The sequence below is a fragment of the Vombatus ursinus genome, unplaced genomic scaffold (assembly GCF_900497805.2).
Source record: "Vombatus ursinus unplaced genomic scaffold, bare-nosed wombat genome assembly UNPS02014861.1, whole genome shotgun sequence".
Classification (NCBI taxonomy): domain Eukaryota; kingdom Metazoa; phylum Chordata; class Mammalia; order Diprotodontia; family Vombatidae; genus Vombatus; species Vombatus ursinus.
Genome location: NW_020954639.1, coordinates 12,934,045 through 12,946,443, shown reverse-complemented (window position 1 = coordinate 12,946,443; position 12,399 = coordinate 12,934,045). Strand labels below are relative to the sequence as shown.

General features: G+C 42.7%; 1 protein-coding gene across 1 annotated transcript; it reads left to right on the top strand.

Annotated features, from left to right (window-relative positions):
- Positions 1 to 6,803: 6,803 nt before the first annotated feature.
- On the top strand, positions 6,804 to 11,950 carry BAMBI (BMP and activin membrane bound inhibitor). The gene is made up of 3 exons (XM_027841600.1): positions 6,804 to 6,970; positions 10,714 to 11,001; positions 11,462 to 11,950. The coding sequence occupies exons 1-3, from the start codon at positions 6,895 to 6,897 to the stop codon at positions 11,878 to 11,880; spliced, it is 783 nt and encodes a 260-aa protein (XP_027697401.1). The 5' UTR covers positions 6,804 to 6,894; the 3' UTR covers positions 11,881 to 11,950.
- Positions 11,951 to 12,399: the final 449 nt, after the last annotated feature.

Genomic DNA, 12,399 nt, shown 5'->3' with positions numbered 1-12,399 from the left:
GAGAGAGAGAGAGAGAGAGAGAGAGAGAGAGAGAGAGAGAGAGAAACTCACAGGTTTTGAAAGGCAAAGTCCCCAAAACTCAGAACTTACTTCCTCTGTCCTCTTCGGAAGGTCAGTCAGACAAAGCAAATTGAATTGAGGCAGCTTGTCATAGTGGATTGAGTGCTAAACTTGGAGTCTAGAAGACCTGGGTTCAAATCCTACCTCAGACACTTCTGAGCTGTGTAATTCTGGACCAATTACAAAGGCTTTCTGAGCTTTTTAAAATAAGGAGGTTGGACTAGTTAACTTCTACTGTCCCTTCCAGCTTTAAATCTATAAGCATAGGCCTATGGTCATTTGGTCCTATGACTGTGTCAACCTAGTCTCATACAATGCTGAATTGTTATGAGATCGAAGTATGGTAGCCTAAGGATAGGAGACCAGCCTTGGAGTCAGAAAGACTAGGAATTAGGTACTGCCTCTTTTGCATACTGGCTGTGTTACCCTGGGCAAGTCTTTTAACCTCACAGTCTCCCAGGCAACTCTCCAAGAGTTTAAGTAAGAGACAAGTTGTTCATCTGTACCAGTTCCATGGAGTTCTCCAAACCAATAAAATCCAGGTATGGCTCACCATACCTCCGCAAAAATGGGAAAAAAGAAGAAAAAGAAAAAAGAGGAAGCAAAATGATGTGTTAAGTGAATTGGGTTGAGAAAACCCTAGGTGGAAGTCCTATCTCTTCCACTTACTAGTGCAGTTATCTCTCTGTTAGGAGTTACCTAATTAGGAGTTAACCTCTCTGAGCCTTAGTTTCCTCATCTATAAAACGGGAATATTACATAATACTTACACAACCCACATAGCAGGATTGTTGTGAGGATCAAACAAGATAATGTTTTGTAAAAGTGCTTTGTAACCCAAGAGGCCATAAGATAGCTGAATTAAACTCAAGGAATGGCCTTGACTCATGTCACTAGTAGGGCATTAAGTGAAACAATTTTTGTACCAGAAAATTAAGAAGCACGTTCCTCCAAACTTGTGTATTTGAGACTATGCCCATGATGTGATAAATTGGTTGGAACAAACTAAATAGGTAGATAAAGTAAATACAAATCAATTGAAAATAGACCAAGGAAGGCCATGCATAGATAACAGAAATTTGTAGATTTGCACAAATGTCTTTGTAACTGATGGATGGTCAAAGAAAAAAAAAGATGGGGAGGGGCTAGAGAAAAAATGGATTAGGGAAAAATATTGCCCATCTTTTGCTAAAAAAAAAAAAGTAGTTTGTAAGACTACAGATTTCAGTGGAATCACAGATCTCTATCCATTTGCCAAATTTAATTAAAATGACAAAAATATGCCATTTGAAAACATTGTCTGATATTATTTCAATATGGTGAACTGAATCCAATTGGAAGATATTTTCATAGTCTTTAATAATCAATTTTGTTAAAATGAATCATCTCCCTAGAATTTGCCACCTCCTCCTTGAAGGCTTCCCAAATTCCACTTTTTGGTCTACTAACTCTCTTTGTCTTTCTGTTTCTCTCTCTCGATTTTCCAAGAATATTTTATCTCCATTCCTCCCTTTCTCTCCCTACTTTGATTTTATTTATCTGTGTATATGGTATATTCCCTTGGTAGAATGTCTGCTTCTTGAGGTCAGGGGCTCTTCCTATTTATCTGTCTCTCTATCTATCCATCTATCTATTTTTCTTTCTTTCTTATCTTTTCTTAGCATAATACTTTGCACATTTCAGGTACTTAATAAATGTACATTGAACTTATGTCATAGTCTCCTAAACAATAGGACAGATGAATGGAAATTGGGAATAATGTAGTTGAAATAAAGATATTGCTATGTTTATTTAGCCAATAAGAGGCAGTTTGGCATACTAGATAGAATTTTGCACTGGGAGTCAGAAAGACCAGAAACTTTTTAACTGTTTGATCCTGGACAAATCACTTAACTTGCCTCAGTTTCCTCACCATGAAAGTGAAGATAATGGCACTTACCTCACAGATTTGCTAGGAGGATCAGTTGAGATAATACAGGCTCTTCTAAAAGCCTTAGTGCAGTTTAATCCTACTTAAAGCTTTAGAAAGGAGCTTAAAACTGCACTAAGGTTTATGGGACACTGTGTTTGTGAAGAACTTCAAAAACCTTAAAATTCTATATAAATGTTTATTATTATTAATGAGACTTCCAATTGGAAGATGCAGTATCAGAGGTGAAGACCTTCTGATTAGTGGAGTTATTAATAATGGATCAAGGACAGAGGGATGAGAAAGCCTAAACATTGAGTGATTGGGGTGGGGGTAGGGTGGTTTCTAGGGCATTTTGGAGATAAAGAGTCAATCAAATTGAAATAAATATCCAAAAGTTTTCATGTCCAACAGAAACACTTTAGAGCAGAGACTATATTGCTGTTCTATTTGTTGACTAAAACATAGTCTCTGGGCATCTAAGTGGCGAAGTGAATAGAGGGCCAGGGCCTGAAATCAGGAAGATCCCAGTTCAAATTGGGCTTTTGACACTTATTAGCTGTGTGATCCTGGGCAAGTCATTTCACCCTGTTTGCCTCAGTTTCTTCATCTTTCAAATGAGCTGGAGAAGGAAATGGCAAAGCAGTCCAGTATCTCTGCAAAGAAAAGCCCATGGACAGCGCCATGGTTCTCTTGAAGAGTCTGATAGGATTGAACAACAATAACAACAGGGCCTGGAAAGAGCTAAGATGTGCAGAGGTCAGTAACAATGTAGGATATGTTCCTCTGGCCCAATTAAAATAGTGTGTTTATAACATAGGGTTATTTGATAGATGCTTTATAAGCACTTGTGAGGAAAGAGAAGCCCGGTAAGTGAATCTGTGGTCCATTTGTAAGACCTCATTGTATTTGTGCTTGTCTGTGGGAGGGAGGAAGGCCCTTTTGGAATGTGGGCTTCAGTCAACAAAAGTAAAGCTCTGGGCTAACTTTCCTTCTAGGTTCTATCATACTGCCCCAGGCCTCTGCAGTCCTTATCTCTCATTCCATTTTGGTGGAAAAAAAATGTTTCACTAGACTGTCATTCCTTTGAACTGGTCTAATCTCCCACCTCTGACCTTATTCCAATGAAAGTCAATTTTAAGTCTGAACTTTCAACTGCTACTGAGACTATGGGATTTTTAAAAAGGTGCTCCTGGGAATTCTAGATCTCACCTGACCTCTGCTGAAAAGTCTGTGTATTTTGGAAAATTTGTATAACATGCCTAAATATTTGATTCTATCATCAAAGGGCTTTAATGTTGTGAGCCAGGTGGTCACTTGAAAATGATTGCATTTTTCTATGAATTTGATGCAGCTAAAGGTGTTTTTCTTCAGTATCATGGAAAGAAATTCCTGAAGGTGGGAATCACGAATGACTGTGGTAAGCAGTACTTTTTTCTTTGGTGTTCAAATATGGTTATGCTAGATCTGATTACAGCCTTTATAGTTTGGGTAGCAATCAATGGGTGCTGTGAAAAAATAGTCTTTGCTTTGTTTTTGTCTTCTGTACTTTCCATATGAAAACAAAATTTAGAAAATGATTTCATGGCATGTGGCAAAGATGAAAGTACAAAGCAGTGAGGACTTGTGGTTCTAACACATAGATTCACACGCAAGTCTTATCTAGAACTTTATTCAAAGAAGAGGCAGCAAAAGCATCATTAATGCCTAGTGTGGTGATGCTGCTCTTACTTAAAGACAACATGAGCTCTTTTTCTTGGTTATAACAAAATTTCCTTCTCTCTCTCTCTCTTTTTTTGTTCTAGAGCACAAAAGTTTCCTTAAACTGAAAGTCCAAAGAATACCAGATTTTGTTTCCTTTTTTCCTGCTATAAACATGTCCTTTCTAGCCACCTACATGTGAAAATAAGGAATGAAAAGGTCATCTTAAAAATTTTACGAAAATTATATAACAAAGACCTTTTTTACCTTGAGGAAAGCTAGGAAGCTAACGGCTGAAGGCCTACTGTGCTCTTCCTAAATAATTTTTTATTTCTCATATTTTTCATTTCTCATAGTCATTTCTCAAATGACTTTGTTCCATCGCCTGAGACACTGTCTTCTCTCCAGTGCCATCATACTCACATGGCTTATAAAATGTTGAGAGTAGTGCTCTACTTGAATATAATTTTTAACCATTAAAAATGTCTACAGCAATGAAACTATCTTCTTTTACTGTTGGAGGAATCACCAAAAAGTGATTGTTCTGAATTATGAGAGAAGGTGGAATGTATTTTTTGTTACCAAAAACTTAAAAAAATGCATACATAATGAGGGAACAGAAATAAAATGCTAATTACTATATGCCAGTGAACTTCCAAGATCACTCCCCCAAACCCAAAAGTTAACCTTTGGTTAACTGGATAACCACATTCAAATTGGATGGTTAGTTTTTTGATGACTAGTAAAAGTTGGCTACTTGAAAACTTTCAGGGTTTTTTTTTTCTTTCTTATTTATGAATAGCCTGTATCATAAGTGGAATTATTAGTTGGTCAAAAGAAACAGAAATTGCAAAGATTTAAACCTGGTTTAAGTAAACTTTACTTCAAAGACATCTCATAGCCTTTGAGAAACACTATCTACTGTATTCCTCAGCTCTGTACTTTTGTCTCAGAACTAATTCTTCAAGTGCTTGATTTGCCCCTCCCTTTCTTCAAATGGATTTTAATTCAGTGATTTTTTTTTTTTTAACAAAAGCTCTCCAAAGTTTTTCCAAGCATTTTCTATGGAAACATACTCTTTTCAAAGGCCATTTCTTCTAGAATCTTTTTCTCAGTAAAATTTGTAAACATCTAACATCTTTTCAACTTTAAGGCTAGGACGTTTTTAGGCGATTCCACCCAAAGGATCGGTTCACATTTCTCAGGACTAACGTTCACTGCTGTTTTAAAGGATTTGACCTAACACCTGCCACCTTAGTATAAAATAAATAAACGCGTCTCCAGGGAGATGCCCCCCCCCCCCTTTTTTAAACAACCAGAAAACAGTGTCTGTTCTCTACCTGTTTAGGTCGGAGAACTTTGTATAGGTTGGTTTTAAAAGGCAAGTTTGCCAACGATTGTAATTTGTTGCAGTCCTGTGGGGAATTCACTGGAGAGAGTTTCGAACCAAATCCCCAAAGACCAAACCTGACTTGGGTGTGTTAGCTGGCTGGCTTCTGAGCAAGCCCTAATAAGTGAATTAGCATCTCAGTAAGGAGATCACTGCGGGACTGATATTGATCAGGTTCTGCCTGTGTGTTTGCCTGCGATTGTTTGGGGGGATAATTGAGTGTCAGTCTCGGTCTGTGTCGTCTCACTGGCGCCTGGTGCTTTTGGATTTGCTAATTTTCGTTAAGTGTCTCTAGCTGGCTACTCGTACCCAGTCTACTGGGGAGAAAGAACCAACTCGGCTCCTTCTGATCAACAGTCTGTCTGTCTGGGCTTTATTGATCATAGGGAGGGTGGTTCAAGGCGGGCGAGTGTGGCAGGGAGAAGAATGGGAGGCAGCTGATAACGACCTCCTTTCCCAACCTGGCAGCTATGTGCGTGCCCCTGGCTTTGAGCGGCTCGCTTCTTTTCCTAATATTTCCAAAAAGGCTCTTGGAGTAGCCTGACAGGACTGTCCCGGGATGTCTAGAACCGAAGGTTGAGGGACCAACAGCTGTTCTCTGGCTTGCGCCGTTCTGAGCCCAGGTTGAGAGACAGACGAGTGCGGAGATCGCGGGAAGTGGAGATGTGAAGGTTGAGGATTTGTGGAGGTCCAGAGGGGGGCAAACATGAGTAAGGAAATGAAAACTAGTTGGGATGCAGAGGTAGTGCAGGGCCGACAAAAGAGCATCGGAGGAGCGGTGTTTGCTGGAGAGTCGGGTCTGCCCCACCCTCGCTGTGCGGATTACTGGCATCACTACGTCTCTGGCCTCAGTTTCCTCACTTGTAAAACCAGGATGGTACTTGCCTTACCTACCTCATGAGACTGTTGTAAGGACAGCACTTTGTATAGAGTTGTGTAAATGGAAGCTATTAAAATATTTTAAAGGTGGGGGAAGCAAACATAGGGTAGGGACTATAAATTGGTAATTGACCTCGTGTGTGTGTGTGTGTGTGTGTGTGTGTGTGTGTGAGATGAGTGGGAGGTCGCACTGAGAAGACGGACTGCACGCTATAGCTTAGCAGATTCAGGCTCTCTAGGTCCAGGGATTTGGAAGCCAAATCCGCCCCCTCCCTCGAGCCCATCCTTCCCCCCCTCCCACCACCTCGAAATTGACTGACAAAGGCTGCTGGGCCAATCCCGGCCGCGTATTGCGGCGCTTAGAGCTCCCAGGGGGCGGGGCAGGGGGAGGGGCTCCGGCGGCCGAGCTCGGGGTTCCGCGGCGCTATTTACAGCACAGGAGGCGAGCAAGCCGAGGCAGAGGCTGTGACTGAGGCCGGCCAGAGAGTCGCTGTCCCGGAACTTTTGGGAGCTTCGCAAACGTTTTCTTCCTTCCGAAGAAAGCGATCTGGTTTGTGCGGGCGGCCGGGCAGGCTGAGCCCGCTTCCCCGGGCTGGAGCCGCAGAAGCACCCGGACGCGCGGGGCAGACTAGGGCAACCTGGGTTGGCCGAGGCGGCGGCAAAACTTTTCCTCCTGCCTGCCCTCTTTTCTCCAGCAGCCGGCGGGGACTGGCTCCTGCCGCGGACTGTGCCCTGACCCGCCGGCCTTTGGGAAGGACAGACAGAGAAGGCGAGCGGGGACTTGGAGGCGACCCGGGGGCGCCGGCCGCTTGGCTGCGCTCCAGTCCATCAGTCTGTCGGCTGCGCGCTGTGCGAGAGCCCATGAGCAGCCCTGCTGGGGCGTCCTAGAGTGCGGCGGAGCCCCCCGACATCGGGAGCCCCGGGCGGGGGCGCGACGCCAGGGTGGGGGGGTTAAATGGATCGCCATTCCAGTTACATCTTCATCTGGCTGCAAATCGAGCTGTGCGCCATGGCCATCCTACTCACCAAAGGTGAGTGAGCGGGCACGTCCCGGGGAGTGCGAGAAGGGGGCGGCTGCAGGGCGAGTGTGTGTCCGTGCGCGTGGACTCCACGCTGGACTGATGAACCAGAATGGCAATCCGGGAGATGAAAGCACCCTCGTCTCCCAGGTTTCTTGGAGAAGTGGGTTGTCCTATTCCCCAATTTGCTGCTCCCTCCCCCACCAGCTCCACACCCCGACTTTTCCACGTGGGGGGAGGACAGTGGGAGCGGAGTATCTGAGCGCGGAGTGGAGTGGAGCGGCGCATTTTGTCAGCAGGGCACAGCACGGGCTGGGGGTGGTGGGGAATCCGTCTCATGCACCCGGGCCAAGTGGGCTTTGAAGCCGACTGCCAAGCCTTTGTTAGCAGCGAGTGAGATTTCCTCCCGCAGCGCGTCGGGGCCCACAGGTCACAACAAGTTGGTGCGTTCTCAGAAGTGGCTGCGGTGCGCTCTCGGGCGGCTGGAGACGCGGGCACCCTCGGACTCTCCCTTCCCTCCCCTCTCCCCCGCCCTCTCCTGTTCCCTCCGCCTCCGCTGCCCTTCCCGTTCCCTGAGTCGTTGCCCCGGTTCATTGATGTAAAGTCAGACCTCCGGGGCAAGTGGTTGTCAAAATGTTTTTGTTAGTCTGTCTTTAATGAACTTCTGAACGTTACCAGTCGTGGAGCGGGGCCATCTTAACAGGCTCAGAGCACCGCCTCTTCTCCCCGAGGGCCGCGGGCGAGGAAAAGGATCAGCAGAGCCTTTTCTCCCCTCACTCCTAGCCCTAGCTTGTGTGTAAGTGTGAGTGTGTGAGTGCGTGAGTGCGAGTGCGTGTATTGCTTTCCATTGCTAGGACAGGCAAAGATGTTCACTCAATGGTACATCTCTTTATTCTTTAGCAGTCACTTCATACTTTACACAGATCTCCCTACGAAAAGCGGGGTAGATTGGGTATTTGGAAGTTTTCTTAACCGCAGTTTTTCCACCTTTCAGGTAGGAATGGAAGGAGACTTCCTTTACCCTTTGTTGGAGTCTCCTTCCCACCCCCACAACAGTATGTGAATAGATAATATATGTATTTTAAGTAAGGAGCAGTATTTAGCTTTTCCATCACCCGCCCCCCCCCCCCTTTCCTATAATTGCCATGTTCCCTGCATGAGGTTAAAGGATAAGCTAGCACAGTGATGATGATGTGCTACAGTATTTATTTATTTTGGAAGGAAGGGTGTAATTAACCCTAAATAACAGCCCTTGCAGCCTGCAGAGGGAAGCCTTCTGGCCCCATCAAAGGCAGGCAGAACAGGGAGTGACTGAGACTGATGTGAAGTCACAGATACTGAAACTATGTGCCTGATAATGATATAATTAGAGGATCACAGACTTCTGACTGCTGTTAACTTCAAAAGCTTTAAGGGAAGCCTGCAGTCTCCTGTAGCCATCTTTGACTAAAAGCAGACATTTTTGTTTAATAGCTACATACAGTAACAAGAATGGGGGGGGGAACAGAAGAGCATTGTTCAATGTTTCAAAATACCAATACCCTTTCTGGCCTTTTGCATACCACAGGAAGAAACTTTATGAAATGACAAAAAAATACAGTTTTAATACAGTAGTACAAAAGTCCATTCTCTTTGCAAAAAAAAAAATGTGGCTCTAATTAAAAAGAGTTGTTACAATCTTATGACTGGCCTGTCAAAATTTGTTTATTAGACCATTTTAGGTCAATAAAAATGTAACATTTTAAACAGGCCTTACAAACATTTAAAATGGCATCTTATGTTCAGTTTTCCCATTTTAGTAATTAAAGTGTTTTATTATGTGTAAAATTTTTTTTAAAAGTAAATTTACTTTTATTTCACTTCCTTAAATTGGAAGTTGGAAGTGAAGGCCCTTTAGTCTTTACAGGGACTTAAGAGCCTCATCATACCTTCAAGATCTATTGATATTACATGCAAAACACTGACAAATGTTCAGGGGAGGAAACTACAGAGAGGACCTGGGGAGAAACTTCCTGAACCTGGGGTAGGGGAGCGAAGAGAGGAGGGAAGGAAGGAAGCTCACTTTACTTTGGGTTATTAAGCCCAAGAGAATGAATTCAGACTTAGGAGTAAGATAGTCCATTTTTTGACCAGTGTTTAAACCCAGCTACCAGAGTGTGTTCTTGTTTTAGAGCCTAAAACAGTGGCAGAAGCAGCCTTTTGGGCCAAGGTGGGCTGAAAATGAGTCAGAAAATTCAGCTGATTCACCTTTCACAGGCCGTGTAGTGTTTGGAAAGGAGCTTAGAAAGAAGGGGGGGAGGGGCCCTCAAGGAGAGAGTGAGAATAGGTTTGGTGCTTATTTTCAGAGTATAGACTTCAAATGCAAGACTGATTTCCAGATTTTGAGAACCTGGCATGGAAAGGAGGTGCATCAATTCAAGTGAAAGTTGCCCCAGCTACTGCATAGAACAATGAGTGAAGTCTGATCTGATGGGACTGCAAGATTAGAGATAGCTCTGGATCCTGGAATATTTGAGCTTTAATTTTTATATAGGAAAGTGCCACATTGCTCTTAAGAGGTAACAGAGCTCACAAAGTGAGTTTTATGAAAGAAACTTTAAAAAATCACTTCCTTCAGAAAATTTTGAGGTTTCCTGAAAGATTTTTTTTCTTTTTTGTTAATACAACCAGTGGAGGATTTTCCAGTTTAAATGTTTCCCCTTTTAGGTCACATGTTGAATTTCATGTAAAACTGGAAGGGAGGGTGAGCTAATATGAAGGGGAGGGGAGGGAGGAGGAGGCTCTTGAACATTTTGCAGATTTGCCTCTTTTTATGACTTTCCATTTAGGTTGAAAGAAATTGACTTTGGCAAACAAACCACTAATTGTAAACTTCTCTGTGCCCATTTTACAGTATACTGGCTTAAAAACTCCTTTGCATGAAAAGATCTTTATAGGAAAAGTTGCCTTTTCTGGAGGCACTGCAGAGTGGCTGCCCAGTTTCGTAGTTTTTAAAACCTCTGACTGAAAAAAGTTTCTAGATTGTTACGGTTCTACTTAATAACTTTATAAGGTGTTAGGTAAAGCTCTTAAACCTTGGCACGGCTCTTGGAGGTAGTAAACAATTCAGCAGTTCCGATCAAATATTTATACTGACAAAATCAAAAAGCCCAGCATTTTTATGTTCTCTGGTCATGTGGGAATGAAGTGAATAAATAATGTAATTTACCTTTCCTGTAAAGGGGGAAAAATTAAGAAAAAAAGAGATTATTACTTTTTTTTTTTAAAAGCATTGTTTTAATTACCCTGTAGCTCTTCAGAAATTTGTGACTGTAAAACTCTGTTGACCCATAGCTTATGGTCAGAATGTTGCATTATAGAATTCTAATAGGAACTGGAATTTAGTCACCAATTAAACTTAGTGTTTTCTCAATAATATTCCATGATGATGATATATAGCTGAATGTTCTAAAGTGACTTCTCACCCATAACTTTTCTTTTAGTCTTTCTTAATATTCTATTCCCCTCCCTCCCTCCCAAAAATGAATAAAAGATACCACAGTGAAAAAAGACCTTGGATGAAATTTTGCTATAGTGAACTAGCTACAGAAATTTTTCCTGGTAGGCCTCCCACCCCCCCACTTCCCTCTTTCCATCCCCCCCCTTCTACCCCCCCCCGCCCCCCCCCCCCCCATTCTCCTCCACTGCCTCCATTTGGGCGACTGGTGCTTATGGGGCCAGGTAGCTGAGTTTGACATGATTTCTTTCCTTTTCAGGTGAAATCCGATGCTACTGTGATGCAGCCCACTGTGTCGCAACTGGCTATATGTGTAAATCAGAGCTGAATGCCTGCTTCTCCAGACTTCTTGACCCCCAGAACACGAATTCCCCACTTACTCATGGCTGCCTGGACTCTATTGCAAGCACAGCAGACATCTGCCAAGCCAAACAGGCACAAAACCACTCCGGCACCGCTGTGCCCACATTGGAATGTTGTCATGAAGATATGTGCAATTACAGAGGCCTGCAAGATGTTCTTTCTGCTCCCAAGGGTGAGACCTCAGGTAGGGAGAAGGCGGTTTTGTAAACTAAATCGCTTGCCTGATCTATAGGCCTGTGACAGCCAAGACTTTGTATGTCTGCTATTGATTTTGTTGTTAATGTAATTAGAGACACCAGAGGGAGAAGCGTGGCTGGATGCAAAAATGCCTCTCTCTTGAGTAGCTTTTATGTCTGCACAAGCATTAGATGTCTGTCTGCCTAATAGGCTTGGCCTGTTTTTTTCAACATTTCTAAGAGGTTAAAGAACATTAGTCCTTATTCATGTTTGGTGACTTAGAGACTGTAGTCCACAGCTTAATATTTTAAAAAAGGATTGGGATTGTCTTACCAACACTTTTGTGCCGAGTAGATCTTAGGGCTTTTTGTTGTAATCTTGTGTTTTTCATATGGGGTATGTCAGAATTGACTTGTCACTAAATTAAAATAAGAATATTGATGGTTTTCTTGTCCCGTTCCCGGCAGGCCAGGGAAGCAGATATCAGCATGACAGCAGCCGAAATCTCATCACCAAGGTCCAGGAGCTGACCTCTTCCAAGGAATTGTGGTTCAGAGCAGCTGTCATTGCCGTGCCCATAGCTGGTGGGCTGATCTTAGTGTTGCTTATTATGTTAGCCCTGAGGATGCTCCGCAGTGAAAACAAGAGACTTCAGGACCAGCGGCAGCAGATGATTTCCCGTTTGCACTATAGTTTTCATGGACACCATTCCAAAAAGGGACAGGTGGCGAAGTTAGACTTGGAGTGCATGGTGCCAGTCAGTGGGCATGAGAACTGCTGCATGAGCTGTGATAAAATGAGACAAACAGACCTCAGCAACGAGAAAATCCTCTCACTGGTTCATTGGGGAATGTACAGTGGGCATGGAAAGCTGGAATTTGTATGACCAAGTTTTACCTGAGTTAAACTTAATGGGGAAAAAAAAACAGAAACCAAAACTCTTGAAGGCCTTTGGGTTCTGCTGGACAGGAGCACTTTATCTGAAGAAAAACAAAACAAAATTCACTAATTGTCTTTGAGAGAGAAAATAACCTCTACAAACAGAATCTTGGAGAGTTCTTCTGAAGGATTATTTGCACAGATTTAAAATACACTCAAATGTATTATTTGCTTTAAAGCTGTAAAAGCAAAAAGTAGAAGTTGTACACTGTCACCAGGGTTATATGAACTATAGGGAGCTGGAAATGAGTACCAAAATAAACTGAAATATACAGTATACAAGCTCCTATATGTTTCTTGATTTATTGTAAAGATTTGAAAATATATATATTATATATATTTTGTCTGAAATTTAGTGGTGTCTTTCTTAAATTAAAAAAATAGTTGGAAGATGATCTAACTACAGAATTAGCTTGTATATTTGAGGCTCTGTTGCAAGCAATCAATGCTCAATAAATGTTTTGAT

Bases quoted from the DNA above. Each gene is read 5' to 3' on its own strand.
- BAMBI (XM_027841600.1), top strand. From the start codon at position 6,895: ATGGATCGCCATTCCAGTTACATCTTCATCTGGCTGCAAATCGAGCTG. The intron at 6,971-10,713 runs GTGAGTGAGCGG...TTTCCTTTTCAG, and splicing joins GGCCATCCTACTCACCAAAG to GTGAAATCCGATGCTACTGT. The intron at 11,002-11,461 runs GTAGGGAGAAGG...CGTTCCCGGCAG, and splicing joins TCCCAAGGGTGAGACCTCAG to GCCAGGGAAGCAGATATCAG.